Source organism: Centrocercus urophasianus, unplaced genomic scaffold, assembly GCF_019232065.1.
Source record: "Centrocercus urophasianus isolate 14NV4802_14NV808 unplaced genomic scaffold, USGS_Curo_1.0 seq_20, whole genome shotgun sequence".
In the NCBI taxonomy this organism is placed as follows: domain Eukaryota; kingdom Metazoa; phylum Chordata; class Aves; order Galliformes; family Phasianidae; genus Centrocercus; species Centrocercus urophasianus.
This window is the reverse complement of record NW_024884756.1, coordinates 18,651,783-18,664,603: the sequence shown is the minus strand read 5'-3', so window position 1 is coordinate 18,664,603 and position 12,821 is coordinate 18,651,783. Positions and strand designations below refer to the sequence as shown.

The 12,821-nt window shown below is 40.1% G+C and overlaps 1 protein-coding gene and 1 long non-coding RNA gene across 10 annotated transcripts in view; one reads left to right on the top strand and one right to left on the bottom strand.

The window, feature by feature from the left end:
- Positions 1 to 7: 7 nt before the first annotated feature.
- ABCB11 (ATP binding cassette subfamily B member 11) overlaps positions 8 to 12,821 on the bottom strand; it is a 61,530-nt gene continuing 48,716 nt past the window's right edge. For 5 of the 7 annotated variants that reach the window (XM_042821951.1, XM_042821950.1, XM_042821952.1 and 2 more), the window contains 9 exons: positions 9,416 to 9,520; positions 9,156 to 9,317; positions 7,584 to 7,787; positions 5,518 to 5,759; positions 5,250 to 5,406; positions 4,151 to 4,348; positions 3,206 to 3,412; positions 2,197 to 2,343; positions 8 to 1,523 (listed from right to left, as the gene is read on the bottom strand). In XM_042821951.1, the coding sequence (XP_042677885.1) occupies positions 1,323 to 1,523; positions 2,197 to 2,343; positions 3,206 to 3,412; positions 4,151 to 4,348; positions 5,250 to 5,406; positions 5,518 to 5,759; positions 7,584 to 7,787; positions 9,156 to 9,317; positions 9,416 to 9,520 (1,623 nt within the window). In that variant the 3' untranslated portion in view covers positions 8 to 1,322. Of the gene's footprint in view, positions 1,524 to 2,196; positions 2,344 to 3,205; positions 3,413 to 4,150; positions 4,349 to 5,249; positions 5,407 to 5,517; positions 5,760 to 7,583; positions 7,788 to 9,155; positions 9,318 to 9,415; positions 9,521 to 11,159; positions 11,250 to 12,821 lie in introns of those variants that run through there. The other 2 variants (XM_042821955.1, XM_042821954.1) reach the window with 2 other exon arrangements.
- Positions 448 to 11,446, top strand: LOC122162065. 3 transcript variants are annotated; one of them, XR_006169410.1, is made up of 3 exons: positions 448 to 3,952; positions 6,502 to 6,619; positions 8,457 to 11,446. It is a non-coding gene; the product is annotated as an uncharacterized LOC122162065 (long non-coding RNA). The 3 variants fall into 3 exon arrangements; XR_006169412.1 differs by having other exon boundaries at positions 448 to 4,623; XR_006169411.1 differs by having other exon boundaries at positions 448 to 5,877.

Genomic DNA, 12,821 nt, shown 5'->3' with positions numbered 1-12,821 from the left:
ATCCTACTGAAGTTTTCAACCTTCCACCTTTATTTAAGTTTTAGCAGTTGTACTATTCCATAGTTTTATAATATATAGTTTTATGGGGTGACTTGTTACAAAGTGGGGGAAATCTACACACGTGAACTGCAGATATCAGGATGTTGAGAATTACTTTTCCAGTTAATACTCTACCTTTCCAAATCAAGATTTAAATTTTAATACTGTAATTTGTCTCAGTATTCCCAACCAATACTTAGTAAACATATTCCAGGAAAACAAGTAGTAGTACTTATTTAAAAAACTTTTACAGATACAAGTCTCTGGCAGAGGAAGATACTTCCTGATCTCTGTTGTTCTATTTCTTAGATCTGCTTCATACAAACAGCTAGTTAATTATGGCTAAAAATTCATAATTTTTTTCATTTTTACCATTTCTGTAAAAAATAATTTCCAAAGGCATTGCTGTGCCTTCTGAAGAAAAAAAACCAACACATTATCTATCATTGTCTCAATAGAAGTGATTTAAATAACTGTGCCAATCAATTATCTGTAGGATTTTACATTGATTTATCTAAAGCGTTTGTTGATATTCAAAATCTATTTGGCAGCTTTGGTCAGAGCAGCGTGTAGGAGAACTGAGACTTATCAGGCTATATTCCTCATCTGAGTTATTTATTTCCTTACTGTTGTGAAGCTGCCTTCTTTGTGAGCACTGGTTTTACTGGAAGGGTACTGCTACGTCAAGCTGAGGGCTCCATGTGTTTGCTCTGTACCCAGGGGCAACCTGGCCTCTTCCAGCATCACAGCTGAAGTAGGCGTGGAATGAAGTGGTGCAAAGGGTCAAGGCTTTGTACCCAGGAGGAGGGTATCTATTATAATCCTCACTAGAGCAGAACATCAGGAGGAATTTGAACCCTTCAGTAATACACTTTTGTGCTTGGGATTGTTTTTTAATTCAAACAGCTTACCTCAAGAAGTGGCAGTTTCCAGGACATCAGAATGGATTCTTCCTTGACTGCTAATTAAGGGAGGGACTGAACTATACAGTCTGACTGCAGGCGGTGCCAATTTCCCAGCTCACCAGTGAACATCTTCCTATTTTCAGGTTTTCTCTCCCTTTGCAGTTGGCTGAGAACTATTTCCTGAATGCATTAGCCTATGCTTAACCCCCTCCATGTGCCCAATCAACTGCTTAACCAGAAAGCTACATAGATTTAAGTTACTGTGTAACTCACAGTACTGCAGAGCACTTTTTAGCACAGAGGGCTACCAACATACACACACCTACTTCAAAGTACTCGTTCAGATAAACAGTCTTTGAAATGTAGCATCGCAGCAATTCAGCTAATTGGGGCTCCAGTGGTAACGAGCTTATAGTATGCTCCTTCCATTGCCATCAGTTCATCATGAGTGCCCCTTTCAATGATGATTCCTTGTGACATCACAGCAATGATGTCAGCATTCTCGATTGTGGACAGGCGGTGGGCAATGACAATGCAGGTGCGCCCTTCTCTGGCCTTATCCAGTGCTGCTTGCACAGTCTAAGAGCAACAAAGAAAGCATCAGAGTGAAAATGGGCAAATCAAATTGGGGCTCAGAGCTGGAGAGATCCGATTGCTTCAGACTAATTAACTATATTGTGCAATATTTGTACTAAAAAGGGAAAGGTAAAAATACAGTAAGAATCAAACTGTAAGGAAAGTCTTTTTTTCAGCTGACATACTCAGCTTGGATGTGCTTCTAAATTTCTACCAATTCTCTAATATTCAAGTGAGTGTGACCAAGCCAAGGAATTTATTGTCCAGCTCTCAGGCCCTGCACTGCTGTTTTTATTGGATATTCAGACTCATCATCAGACACTTCTGTGCTGGTTTAGTTTGTTTTTATGTGCAAAAGCTGTATTTATGACAGATTCCCACTGAATGCTGTGAAACCCAGGGAATTAGTATGCACAGTAGACAGAAAGTACTGCTTCTTAATGATAGTTTAAGAGTCTCTGTAGCTAGCTATTGACTTTATAGCCATACTTCCTCAATCTTTCAAAAAAGATCATTAAAAGTGTAAGTGCTGAATTAGCAGTGGTCATGTAATGACCACTATGCTGTGGTAATGTGATCTTTGTACAGCAGGATGTCTCCACAGATCAGAAGGTGGCATTGTACTTTGTAAGCCATCGCATTAATTTTCCCTTATTTCTTATCATTGCAAACTTACCTTTTCACTTTCTGTGTCTAAGGCAGATGTAGCTTCATCCAATAATAAAATTTTAGGATCTCGTATGATGGCCCTCGCTATAGCAATACGTTGTTTTTGCCCACGAGACAGCTGAGATCCTTGAGCACCAACATTAGTTTCATATTTCTGAAAAATATGCCAAAGGAAGATCTTTATCTAGCTGTAAACAAACAAGTGCACAAGCTCAAGGAGCAGCAGAGGAGAGAGGCGGGAGTTCTGACCATTGCTGTCTCCTCCTTAAAGAATCTGGGAAGACAGAAATACTTTAAGAGCGATACAGATGTTCAGGGAGATATCTTTGAACCATGTTTTGTAGTATGGTAACAGGCCTGAAAAATTTGATGGCAAGATGATGATTGATTTGTGTGAAGCAAAAGAAATCCCTGGCCTAGATTTGGGAGAAGAGGCTAAAAGAGACTGTGGGGCTCACTGGACAAGAGCTTTGTTTGCATGCATAAATTATATACGTATCTTTCATGTTCTTATCATTTATGTCTGTATGATTTCAGTGCATTTAAATACCTCCCCCGTGTGCATAAGCAGCCAGCTTCAAGTGTTTTGACTGAGGTATTGTACCCTAATTGCAGGGCAGCACTCCCACAGCTGAGAACAGGATCTGTATTTCCTGTATAATACTGTATAATGCTTACCAATAATGCTGTATAATGCTTACAACACTGTAGAATGCTTTGACTGCTGAACAATACTTCCTCTTTTTTCTTATCAATTGCTTTGAGAATCTTCCCTTTTCTCCTAATTTAGAATCATATTATTTTTAGTCTTAGAAACGTTTGCCTACTGTGTAAGAAAACAGAACAACTCACACCTAAGCTCTCGGAAACAAAGAGTGGTCTTTTCTCCTACCATTCTAGTTGTAAAGGAAAGACATAAAATATTTACTGCAGCAATTTCAACTGGTTTTGGTGCAACCCTCTGCAATGACCAGCTGAACAGTGTGCCCCCGCAGCCAAGCCTCAGGTGTACTTACTTCAGGAAGTGACATGACAAAATCATGCAGCTGAGCCTTCTTGGCTGCTTCTATGACTTTTTCCATTGTCGTGTCCTTAGTGTTACTGCCATACTTAATGTTGTCAGCAATGCTGCAGTCGAATAGCACAGGTTCCTGAGACACTACTCCAATTTTTGATCTGAGAAACTGTACATTTACTTTCTTGGTGTCATGCCCATCTATTAACTACCAGGAAATAGGAGAAAACATAAAACGTCATTCCAAAATGACCTGCAAAGCCAGTTAGTTTACAGTATAAGTAAATGATTTGTTAATAAACTACAAGCAAGACTGACATGAGGTAATTTGAAGTATCTCTTACATTTGACCTCTTTATACATGACGAATACTTTCCAGCTGTGTCTGTCATCCAGCCAAACTCTATACCATCTGATTACTCTTAACTCCAACTGAACTTTTACTGCCTCAGGTTAGGCACATGTTTTGTTGCCTTGCCAGGCTTAATGATCACCACCCTTATTTTTGTCAATGGATGAGATTCTGACTGGATGATTAAGTTTTTATAAGGAAGAGTTATAAAAGCTAGATAACTATAATCTGCAAAGAAGCTGCATGTTAAAACTATATATTAGTTAGTGAAGTTCCAGATTCCACTGCTTCAGCCAAGCTTGATTCTTGTTTGTGTTCCCGCAACATCAGCCACACGTTGTATGGTTCATACTGGAGCTACCAACGTGATTTCCTGAGGCCTTTATAATGCAGGAGGTGAGTAGTGTTCTTATTTTTCCTCAGTACATCTGACGTGATGCCCAGAGTTTGAACAGTCCTCCTTTGAAAAGGAGCTGAAAACCCAAGCTGCATGTGTAGAGACACAGTGCTAGGTTCCACGTTTGGACACAGTCAGAAGAGTCCATGTAGCATTGATGAAGACAACAGTACACAAATCATGTTTTCTCTGCTTACCACACTTCCTTTCTCAGGATCATAGAAACGCTCCAGAAGCTGGACACTGGTGCTCTTACCACAGCCGCTACTGCCAACAAATGCCAATGTCTGTCCAGGCTTAACAGCTACAGTCAGTCCTTTCAGGACCTGAATATCAGGCCGCGAGGGGTATGTGAATTTACAGTTAAGAAATTCAATGCTCCCCTTAAAATCATCCTAGTGAAAAAATGAGAAACACTGCAATGATCTCAAGCTCAAAACTGAGTCATAAAGTAGAAAACAACTCCTCCTCAAATTCATTTCTTGCATCTGTTATTCAAAATGTTATAGCAGTGCTCGTGAAATTAGCATAGAAAGAGTCATTATAAACTTACTGGCACAGCTGTTCTACAAGGTGAAGTCATTAGTCATTAAACCGAAGCTCTACTGACACATCCCTGTACTACACCGGCCTGAAGGAACAACTGGAAGTGGGATTACCTTGCCAACTAGTAAGTTACTCATTTTAATACAGATACTGTATAAGTACAAATTTGGTGACTGTATAAAGATATTTATGTGAAAAGTTTTCGTTTTTGTTTTAGATCTACTAAACTTTGTGATGTTAAAACAATATGTGAATTCTGGTCAATTTAACGTATTTGGGACAAATATTTCAAGAATTCCTTTAAAGCTGAAAGAAAGCTAAATACATCTTTTTAATTTGCTACGTCTGAGTTTTCCACTGACCTAAAACATTTTCATTTTGTCCTATTCAGAATTTTTTTTCCTTCTCATGAACACTTCCAACTTCTATATGAACTAAAAAAAAAAAGCATTACACAGTGGCTGTAATAACTATCAGAAAGCAAAAGCACGCTGTTTGGTGAATCATTCAAATTACTGCTATTGCAATCCACAGGAGTTTTACATAAATTCCTAATAGCCATGCTTTATGTTACTCTTGCTGCCTACTACAGAGCTCACTGCTTCCAAAAGAGCAGATGTATCAATTATTTGGACAGAATAACCTTACTGTAAAGTAGTGATCCCCAGTGTTTTTAAATTGTTACTGCAACGTCAGTGCTTATTTTGAGCTGAGTGACATCTCATACCACTCATCTATCTCCACACTTACCCATTTTTCTCCTTTTTTGCTGTAAACACTGATTTTAGGAAGCCGATCGACGAGTTGAAACAAGCGTGCAGCAGATGTTTTGGCTTTGGCATAGTTCGGGGTGTAGGAAGAAGCTCTTCCCAAAGAAGTCCCACTGGTCACGACTGCAGAGATCACTCTGTAGGAAAAGTGAACATGGTTACTCTTGGGCAGCCATCAGGAAGCTGTGTGCTCTGCCCAAACCAGCACCAGGAGAGGAGCCTGTGCCTGGCCCCATGCAGGGTCTTACCTGAACACAAAGCTGTAATGGAGCCCCTCAGTTTGAACCAGAAAGCCTCCATATCTGTAAGATACGGAGTTGGCTATGAACACTATGCTCTGGGCGAAGCCAAAGCAGATTCCATAAACGTTTGCTTTTTTGATTGCAGCTCTGTACGGCATATCCAGGTTCTTCTCAAAAGCATCAATAAACTTTTTTTCTTTCCCTATCCCAGCCACAGTTCTGATGTTAGAGAGAGCTTCACTGGAAATCTGGAGGAGAAAAAAAAAAGAATAGTAAAATGCTTATCCCTGCTTATCTCAAGTAATTTTATTTGGAAATTGGTTTAACAATGCTGTCGTTTGCCTGGAGTTCACAAGTAGTTTCATGGTACGACATTTCCTGTGTTTTCAGCACACGGATGTTTTTATCAAACAGAAAGAGATCTCAATATATAAACCATTACAAAGTATGCCATTCAATTTCAGGGTATTTCTTATGGTCAAAATTAAGGGTCACATCTGTTGCATTATTACACAACTTGAAGCAGAAAATAATTAGGTACAGTGCATTTGTCCAGGCTGCTTTTCTATGTTTTATGTGGCTGGGGAACAGTCACAGTGGAGAAGCTTTTTATTTGGATGCAATGCTGGGAAATAAATTAGACAATAGCACCAGATATAATCAGTCATTGCCAAAACTGCTGAAGCACTGAATGCCCTTTTCATCCCAGCCTCTGAGTTGTTCTACTGAATACAAGCTTAAAGCTTGACTCAGTAGTAAAGTCTCTCTGTTTAAATCCCCAAATCAGTTCCAATATAACGTTTTATTACTTTTTGTAATTAAGCCATTCTGAATGTTAAACACTGGTCTGGCCATAATTCTTCGTTGGCTTTCTAGAACTGATGATAGTTCCTAACAGCCCTCACCAAAGGACCACATGTGTGCCCTGTGAGCATTATTATTATTATTATTATTATTATTATTATTATTATTACTATTTTTGAATTCTAGAATTCTAAGGGACACCCTGAGCTACTTGCAGAGCTGAACAGGGCAAGGGCCCCATCCACCCATTTGCTGCACAGATATGGACAGGAGGCTGAAGACACATCTCTGAGAGCTTAGCAGGGTAAGAAGGTTCAGGTGGGGCAGGGTGGGAGGTGGGCTGGGTAGGACATTTGATGGTCAGAATTTGAATGGAGGAATGGGGAGGGTTGGCAGGAGTGAGAGATATGCAAGAATCATTTCTAGACAGGATAAAGAATTGTCTGGGAGCTCCGTGGAAGGAGCTCTGAGGTTTTGGGAGAGCTTATAAAGCACACTTTTGATGCTAGAAATATGAGAGCCTAAAGAGTGGGGAGAAGGCTAGTGTATTACTCAGAGAGCTAATATCTGACATGGTCTTCCTCATGTTGCCTGTCCTCTAAATCTGTGTTTCTGATACAGTTCAGTTTCTGCCATGTTGAACTAGGGTAAATGTATTTAAGAAGGATCGGATTCTGGGCGATGTGCCAGAACTTACTGACTCAGAACTAAAGTCAAAGGAACTTCTGTGTTTCAAGTCAACAGAGCAGCCCACTGCTCTCTGTGGTTAGAAGTGAACTCTGTGAGAATATGATGTTCCTTTACCTTCCATACTCACCCTGTCCTTATTTGGTACATGAGCTGGGAACCTGCTCAGCTAGAGCAAAATTAAATAAATCTATTCTCAGCCTAGGAGATGGGGCAGTCCTCAGGGCCTTGCAGCTAACAGGGCATGGGATGCTGCTAACTGATACTGGAGTCAGAGTAACAGGGAAGAGAGCTTTAGCCAGAGATCAGCAAACGGGCATTTACATAAAACCTGAGAAAAGTGGAACAAACAAATGAGAGAGTTGTGTCTACCATCCAATAACATTTGGAAAGTCATGTGTTCTAAGTGCTTTTGAGATCAGAGTTCCCAATGGCGTTTCAGTAATTTTACAAGCTAAAACATTGCAAATTATTTGCAAAAAGTTGCTAGTTTCAATGCATTTGAATTATTGATGGTCTCAAATGTCTGGTTTTCAACTGCCCACAACTGCAAATATAAATTAGTTTTTCAGTAATGTTACCTGCCCAGTAGCTTCCAGAGCTTTCTTGTCCTGAGCAGCAAATCCTGTCAACATTTTAGCTTGCACAGCTCCAGACAGGGCCAAAAATGGCAGGAAACACATTATGACCAAACTCAGTTTCCAGCTGAAGTAGAAAGCGATAATGATGGCCACCCCAATGTTGGTGAAGGAGTTGATGATCATTCCTATCTGCGATCCAGTTGCCTTCAAAGAAAAGAAAAGGAGATGGCTGACCTGTACTCCAATTGTAATTTCAATTATTTTTAAATAATTTTTCCTGTAAAAGCTTAGAAAACTCTGAATGATATTAAAATACTGTAAGGCATTCACTGGCTGCTGACTGCACTGGAATTTAGCCAGTTCAGACATATGGCCTCCTATGAATTGTACTAACAAGACTGCAAATCTCTAGCATTCTTCTCATCACCAAAGTTTCCAATAAGAACTGAGAAAATGCTTTCTGATGACTGTCAGAAAGATAATGTATTGAAGTGAGTCCCCTTGATTCCTTATCTAAGTACTCTTTTCAGCCCCCACCATTTATACATCTAGAATTAAATAATAAGCAGAACCTTTTGTAACTTAAATATTAAGACAACAAAGTCTTAGCTGCGTTTAAATCACTAAGAAACACCATTAAAATGTGCCCTGAAAGAGGCTGTACAAACAGAAGGGGTTTGCAGCTCCTTTTTCTGGTCCGCTGGAAACTGCTGCTGACAGGGTTTTTGGGAACCTCTTCTCTCATTCATCTTTAAATTCTTAGAACCTCCAGAAATAGTAGTTTTTAAAAACTAATCCATTATCTTCAGTCAAGATGAATCAGAACAATTACTTGTAATAGAAACATCTGTCTGTTTCCTTCTTTTTTTCTAGAAAACCACTTGCTTTGGAACCAAATGAAACGGTTCACCTCTAACAAAGCATCCATTCAGTGAAGTATACTAATAGCTCAGCATAATTTAATCCTCATCTCCTAAGGAATTCAGCACGTGGGTTGAGTGGGCCCCTTTCCCAAACTGGAACTCACACTGAAACTGACTGCCTGAATCCCCAGCTGGTGCACCAGCCAGTCCTGTCAATTGGTTCTTTATGTGGGCTGTCGCTTTAAATCAAAGCAGCAAGGAACAGCTTTGATACAGCATGAACAGTATCATCCTGTAAACAAGACTGGTGAACCTTGTGACAATACCAGCCTGACATGCTTTTGAAATAAACACATAAGCACTGTGGCAAAGAGCTAACTCATCTTCAGAAGGAAAACAAAGAGAGCTCCTTGATGCTAATTCCAGTTTCACTGATGGCTGATATTAATTCAATTTATTTTTGTGTAATTTTCAGGTAATACAGACACCAATAGTGGTCAATGAACTGTGATTCTAGTTATGCTTTTAGGTAAACACAGTGATAATAGTTCCAAGTTCACAGTCTATGAAAAACGGCAAAAGCTTAATTGACTGATCAAGGACTGGCCTACGCTGACTTTGCTTTTCTCATGCTCGTTAATTTCTGTGATGATGTGTCAAAATAGGCCTTCAATCTGTGCTTATATTAAAAGAATTATGAAGGTCTTACCCCTTGGACCTGTGATGCATCGGTTGCAAGCCTCGTAGTCAGTGCCCCAGGGCTGTTCCTCCGGTCATCAAACCAGCCGATGTCTTGCCCTAGCATAGCCTGGAAACCAATTTTCCTTAACCGTCTCGTAAGCAGCTCACCAGACTTGGCAAAGTTGTATCCCTGAAGCACAAACAGTAAACAAAAAGGATTGTACAGAAAGAGATACACGCAGAAAATGGGATCAGAAACAAAATTTACTTACATTGCACTGTTATTACCTGTAAAAACTGTGTAAAAAATGAAACAATTCCAACCAAGACAAACAGCAGGCAGACACCATTGATCTGGACTTTTTGTTCTTCCTCATCAAGAATGGAGAAGGTCTTCAGGGGGAAAAAAAAAAAAGGAAAAAAAAAAGGATAACATAATATTAGAAGAGCCTGTTTTTATAAGACCACCACCAAAGGAAGTTACAAGCTGAGCCCAAGGGAGAGGACTGCATTTGGTCTTATTGGCTCAAGGACAAGTTCTGGTGACCTAGGAACTTACTGCTCTCCTCTGAGTTCTGGCCAGGAGGAGAGGGGACAAAAGGAAGGCTTATTCTGCTGCCTTTGGGCAGACATGTCTTCCTAGGAGGTGAAACATCTGTATGTTCATTGCTGTTTCCAAAACCATTTGTTCATGACTCTACTGCTCCCCCAAGAATCACAGTTACCACACAGGGCTCTCCCTCCCCCCTCACAAATGCCAACTTCCATATTTCTCTAGGCTACACCTGGGTACAGAATATTGATTTTTTTACTCCTCTTAAACAAGTTTGTTACAGTCTCTGTTTGCATATACTGATTATTTTCTGTCCATGCATAGTTAATAATTAATAGTTTAATTAATAGTTTATATTAATTAATAGCTAATAATTAGTAGTTTATAATTAATAGTTTATAATTAATCACACACACACCAAAGGTCAATAACCAGAAGGGCAATAACATTAATGGCATAGAGACAAAGCAATTACAGCAGCCTCCATATCTCCTCTCTAATCTATGACAACTGCAACCTTATTGAGCCATACAAAGTACTCATAAGTAGTTATACCTTAGGATGGCTCCTTGCATAACACTAATCGATGCCACAATTGCTCTAAGTAGGCTTCAAGAGAAGCCAGTGTCTTTTACTGAAGGTGTGTGGATACAAGCTATTTGCTCACTGATGGCTACTTGAGGAAGAGCTTTAGAACTTAAAGCAGAGCCCCTCCATCCTCATCCACTCCAATCTCCATTATATTTTCCTTTTATCTGTTGTTCTTTATATCTATCTCATCTTTTCCAACAACTGCTGGTGTTACTGGCTGCTGCTGAAGCAGTGGAACACGTCTAAGAAGCCATTTTTACCAATTACTTTCCCTCACAACAGTTGATATTTATGTCAGTTAACCTACCTGAACTGCTGGAACTGCTTATGCTACTTGCAGGGATAAGCCACAGCTCGTGGCTGTACTTCTCCACTAATGTTAAATTCATTCTAACTGGATTTCTCTCTTGCTATAAATTGCTTAATCTCTCGCCTTCTCAGCCTATCCTCTGCGCAGCTAGAAAAGCCATGCACTGAAGTACATGCCTACACTCACCCTAAACTGAGAGCGGTAATTGTCCTGCAATTAAGAAGCAACAGTGGTTGGAAAGAGATCTCTGTACTGCAAACAGTTCAAACATATTTCCAATTGAATTTCACTGGAAAATGATTAATTTCCCATGCTTGGACAGTTTCACAATGAGAACCATAGAACAGCTGAGAAGAAACAACCAAGTAAAGTGTTCCCCGTTGTAAGCTTCTGATTTGAACAGAACAACTAAAGAGAGACATGCAGTATTATCCAGCTCTTCGCTGACTTCTTAGGACTAATTTTTTAGCACCTTCAAAAGGCAGACTTTGCTAAATTCACTCTTTCATTCTGCAGTTGTAAGAACTTTTTCCCATTGTTTCTCTAGTCTATTATTCCCACAGCACGAGCCCACATACCTGGCACAACATCACTGCAGACAGTCAAGCAGTTTGAAAGGCAGATGTCTGTTCCATCTGCCTGCCTTCCTTGGCAGCAGGCAGAAATTTCTTAAATTTATGAATAATAAAACACAGATATTGGACTTTGCTCATGTTGGCTATGGCTTCTTTTTTTTCTTGCAATCTCTTTCTTTTGCTGAACTCAGACATTCAAGAGAAGGAATTCATCCACAATAAAGGAATTCAGCATCCTATAGGATGACTCAAGTCTTGACTTCGCAGTGTTAGGAAAACCCAACTCTCAAAAGGAATCAAAAGTTAGACTGATTGCAGACTATACAAAGCAGTGCTCCCCTGCTCTCTAGTGAACCTTAGTGGATTACCAGGGACAGGAACGTCTCCTGCTCTGCCCCTTCCTGGCAGGGGTAGACCTGCCAAAGCAAAAGGTCATTCATTTTTTCCATAGACTGTTGACTTATTAGAGGCATTTTCTCAGCCCTTTTCTAATCAATAGCTCAGAAGCTGGAGCATTCATTCACTTCTTTCCTGCCTGAAAGGATTTAATCCTCCAGTCCCTAGGTGTGTTTCTACCCTTTGTATCATACATTCTTTGCACCCAAAGGTACTTAATATGACCTAGATGAATAAGTGGGGATTACAACACAAGTTTTGCCCTATCTCAGATTATTACCTAAACCCCAAAACTATATTAGTATTCCCATTTTCTTCCCAGCGAATGTGTCATTAGTTTACCCAGTAAGAAACAGCATAAATTCTCCTGATTATTGAAAGTTTAGGGCACTTACCTGGGCACCAGTTAGAGCAGTACTGAATTTCCTTAGGCAGCCCTCCAGTTTCCAACTAACTTGACAAAGGTTTTCCCCAAAAAACTATTTTACAAAAGGAGCAAGCATCCTCTCTACTCCAACAAGTTTTTGAAAGAAAAGTCACAGCTGAACTCTTAAAAAGTTTCAGGTGAGACTGTAGAATGTGATGGTAATGCATCCCTTAGCAGATGAGAAGGTGTCATGGTTCTATGTTCTTTGTTTGTTTGTTTTATTTTGGGTTTCAGTATTCCACATCAAAACATCATGTAGTGTACGGGGTATTAAAGTGTCACTGCCCCAATCCCAGCTACCTATCCCTGTACATTACAGCAGTCACGGGATCTGGCCCTTCCGGGTGGGGGGGCGCTCTCTTGCTGCCTGGCAGTGGGTGCTGGAGGTGCTTTCCTGGCCATTCCAAGCTTTTCAGGTTTGAATCGGTCCCGGGAACTCTCTCTCTCTCATCCTGTCTGATTTATTAATCTCAATTTCAATTAAATTGTATATATTGTGTTATCTTGTATTCCAATATTATAGTAAAATAAGTTTTCCTCCATAGATTGCTGCCGCTGCTCTTTTCCTCCCTTCCTTCCTTCCCATTTTTGTGGGACTGGGGTGGGGGGGAGGGCAGAGGCCTGTCGCCCCTGTCACGGACATAGATTGATCTAGTCAACTCCGTGACACAAGGTTTAAAACACATTCCTGTTTCCTGCTTGTCTTTCAAACTTGTTCATTCAAGTCTGCTTTCTGCTGGCAGGTGTGCAATCTGTTACAACAATTTACCTCTCCCTGGGAATTGTGCAGGGAAAACGCAGCAGAGATGGATGTTCCAGAAATGAAATATGTGAAGAAAAAT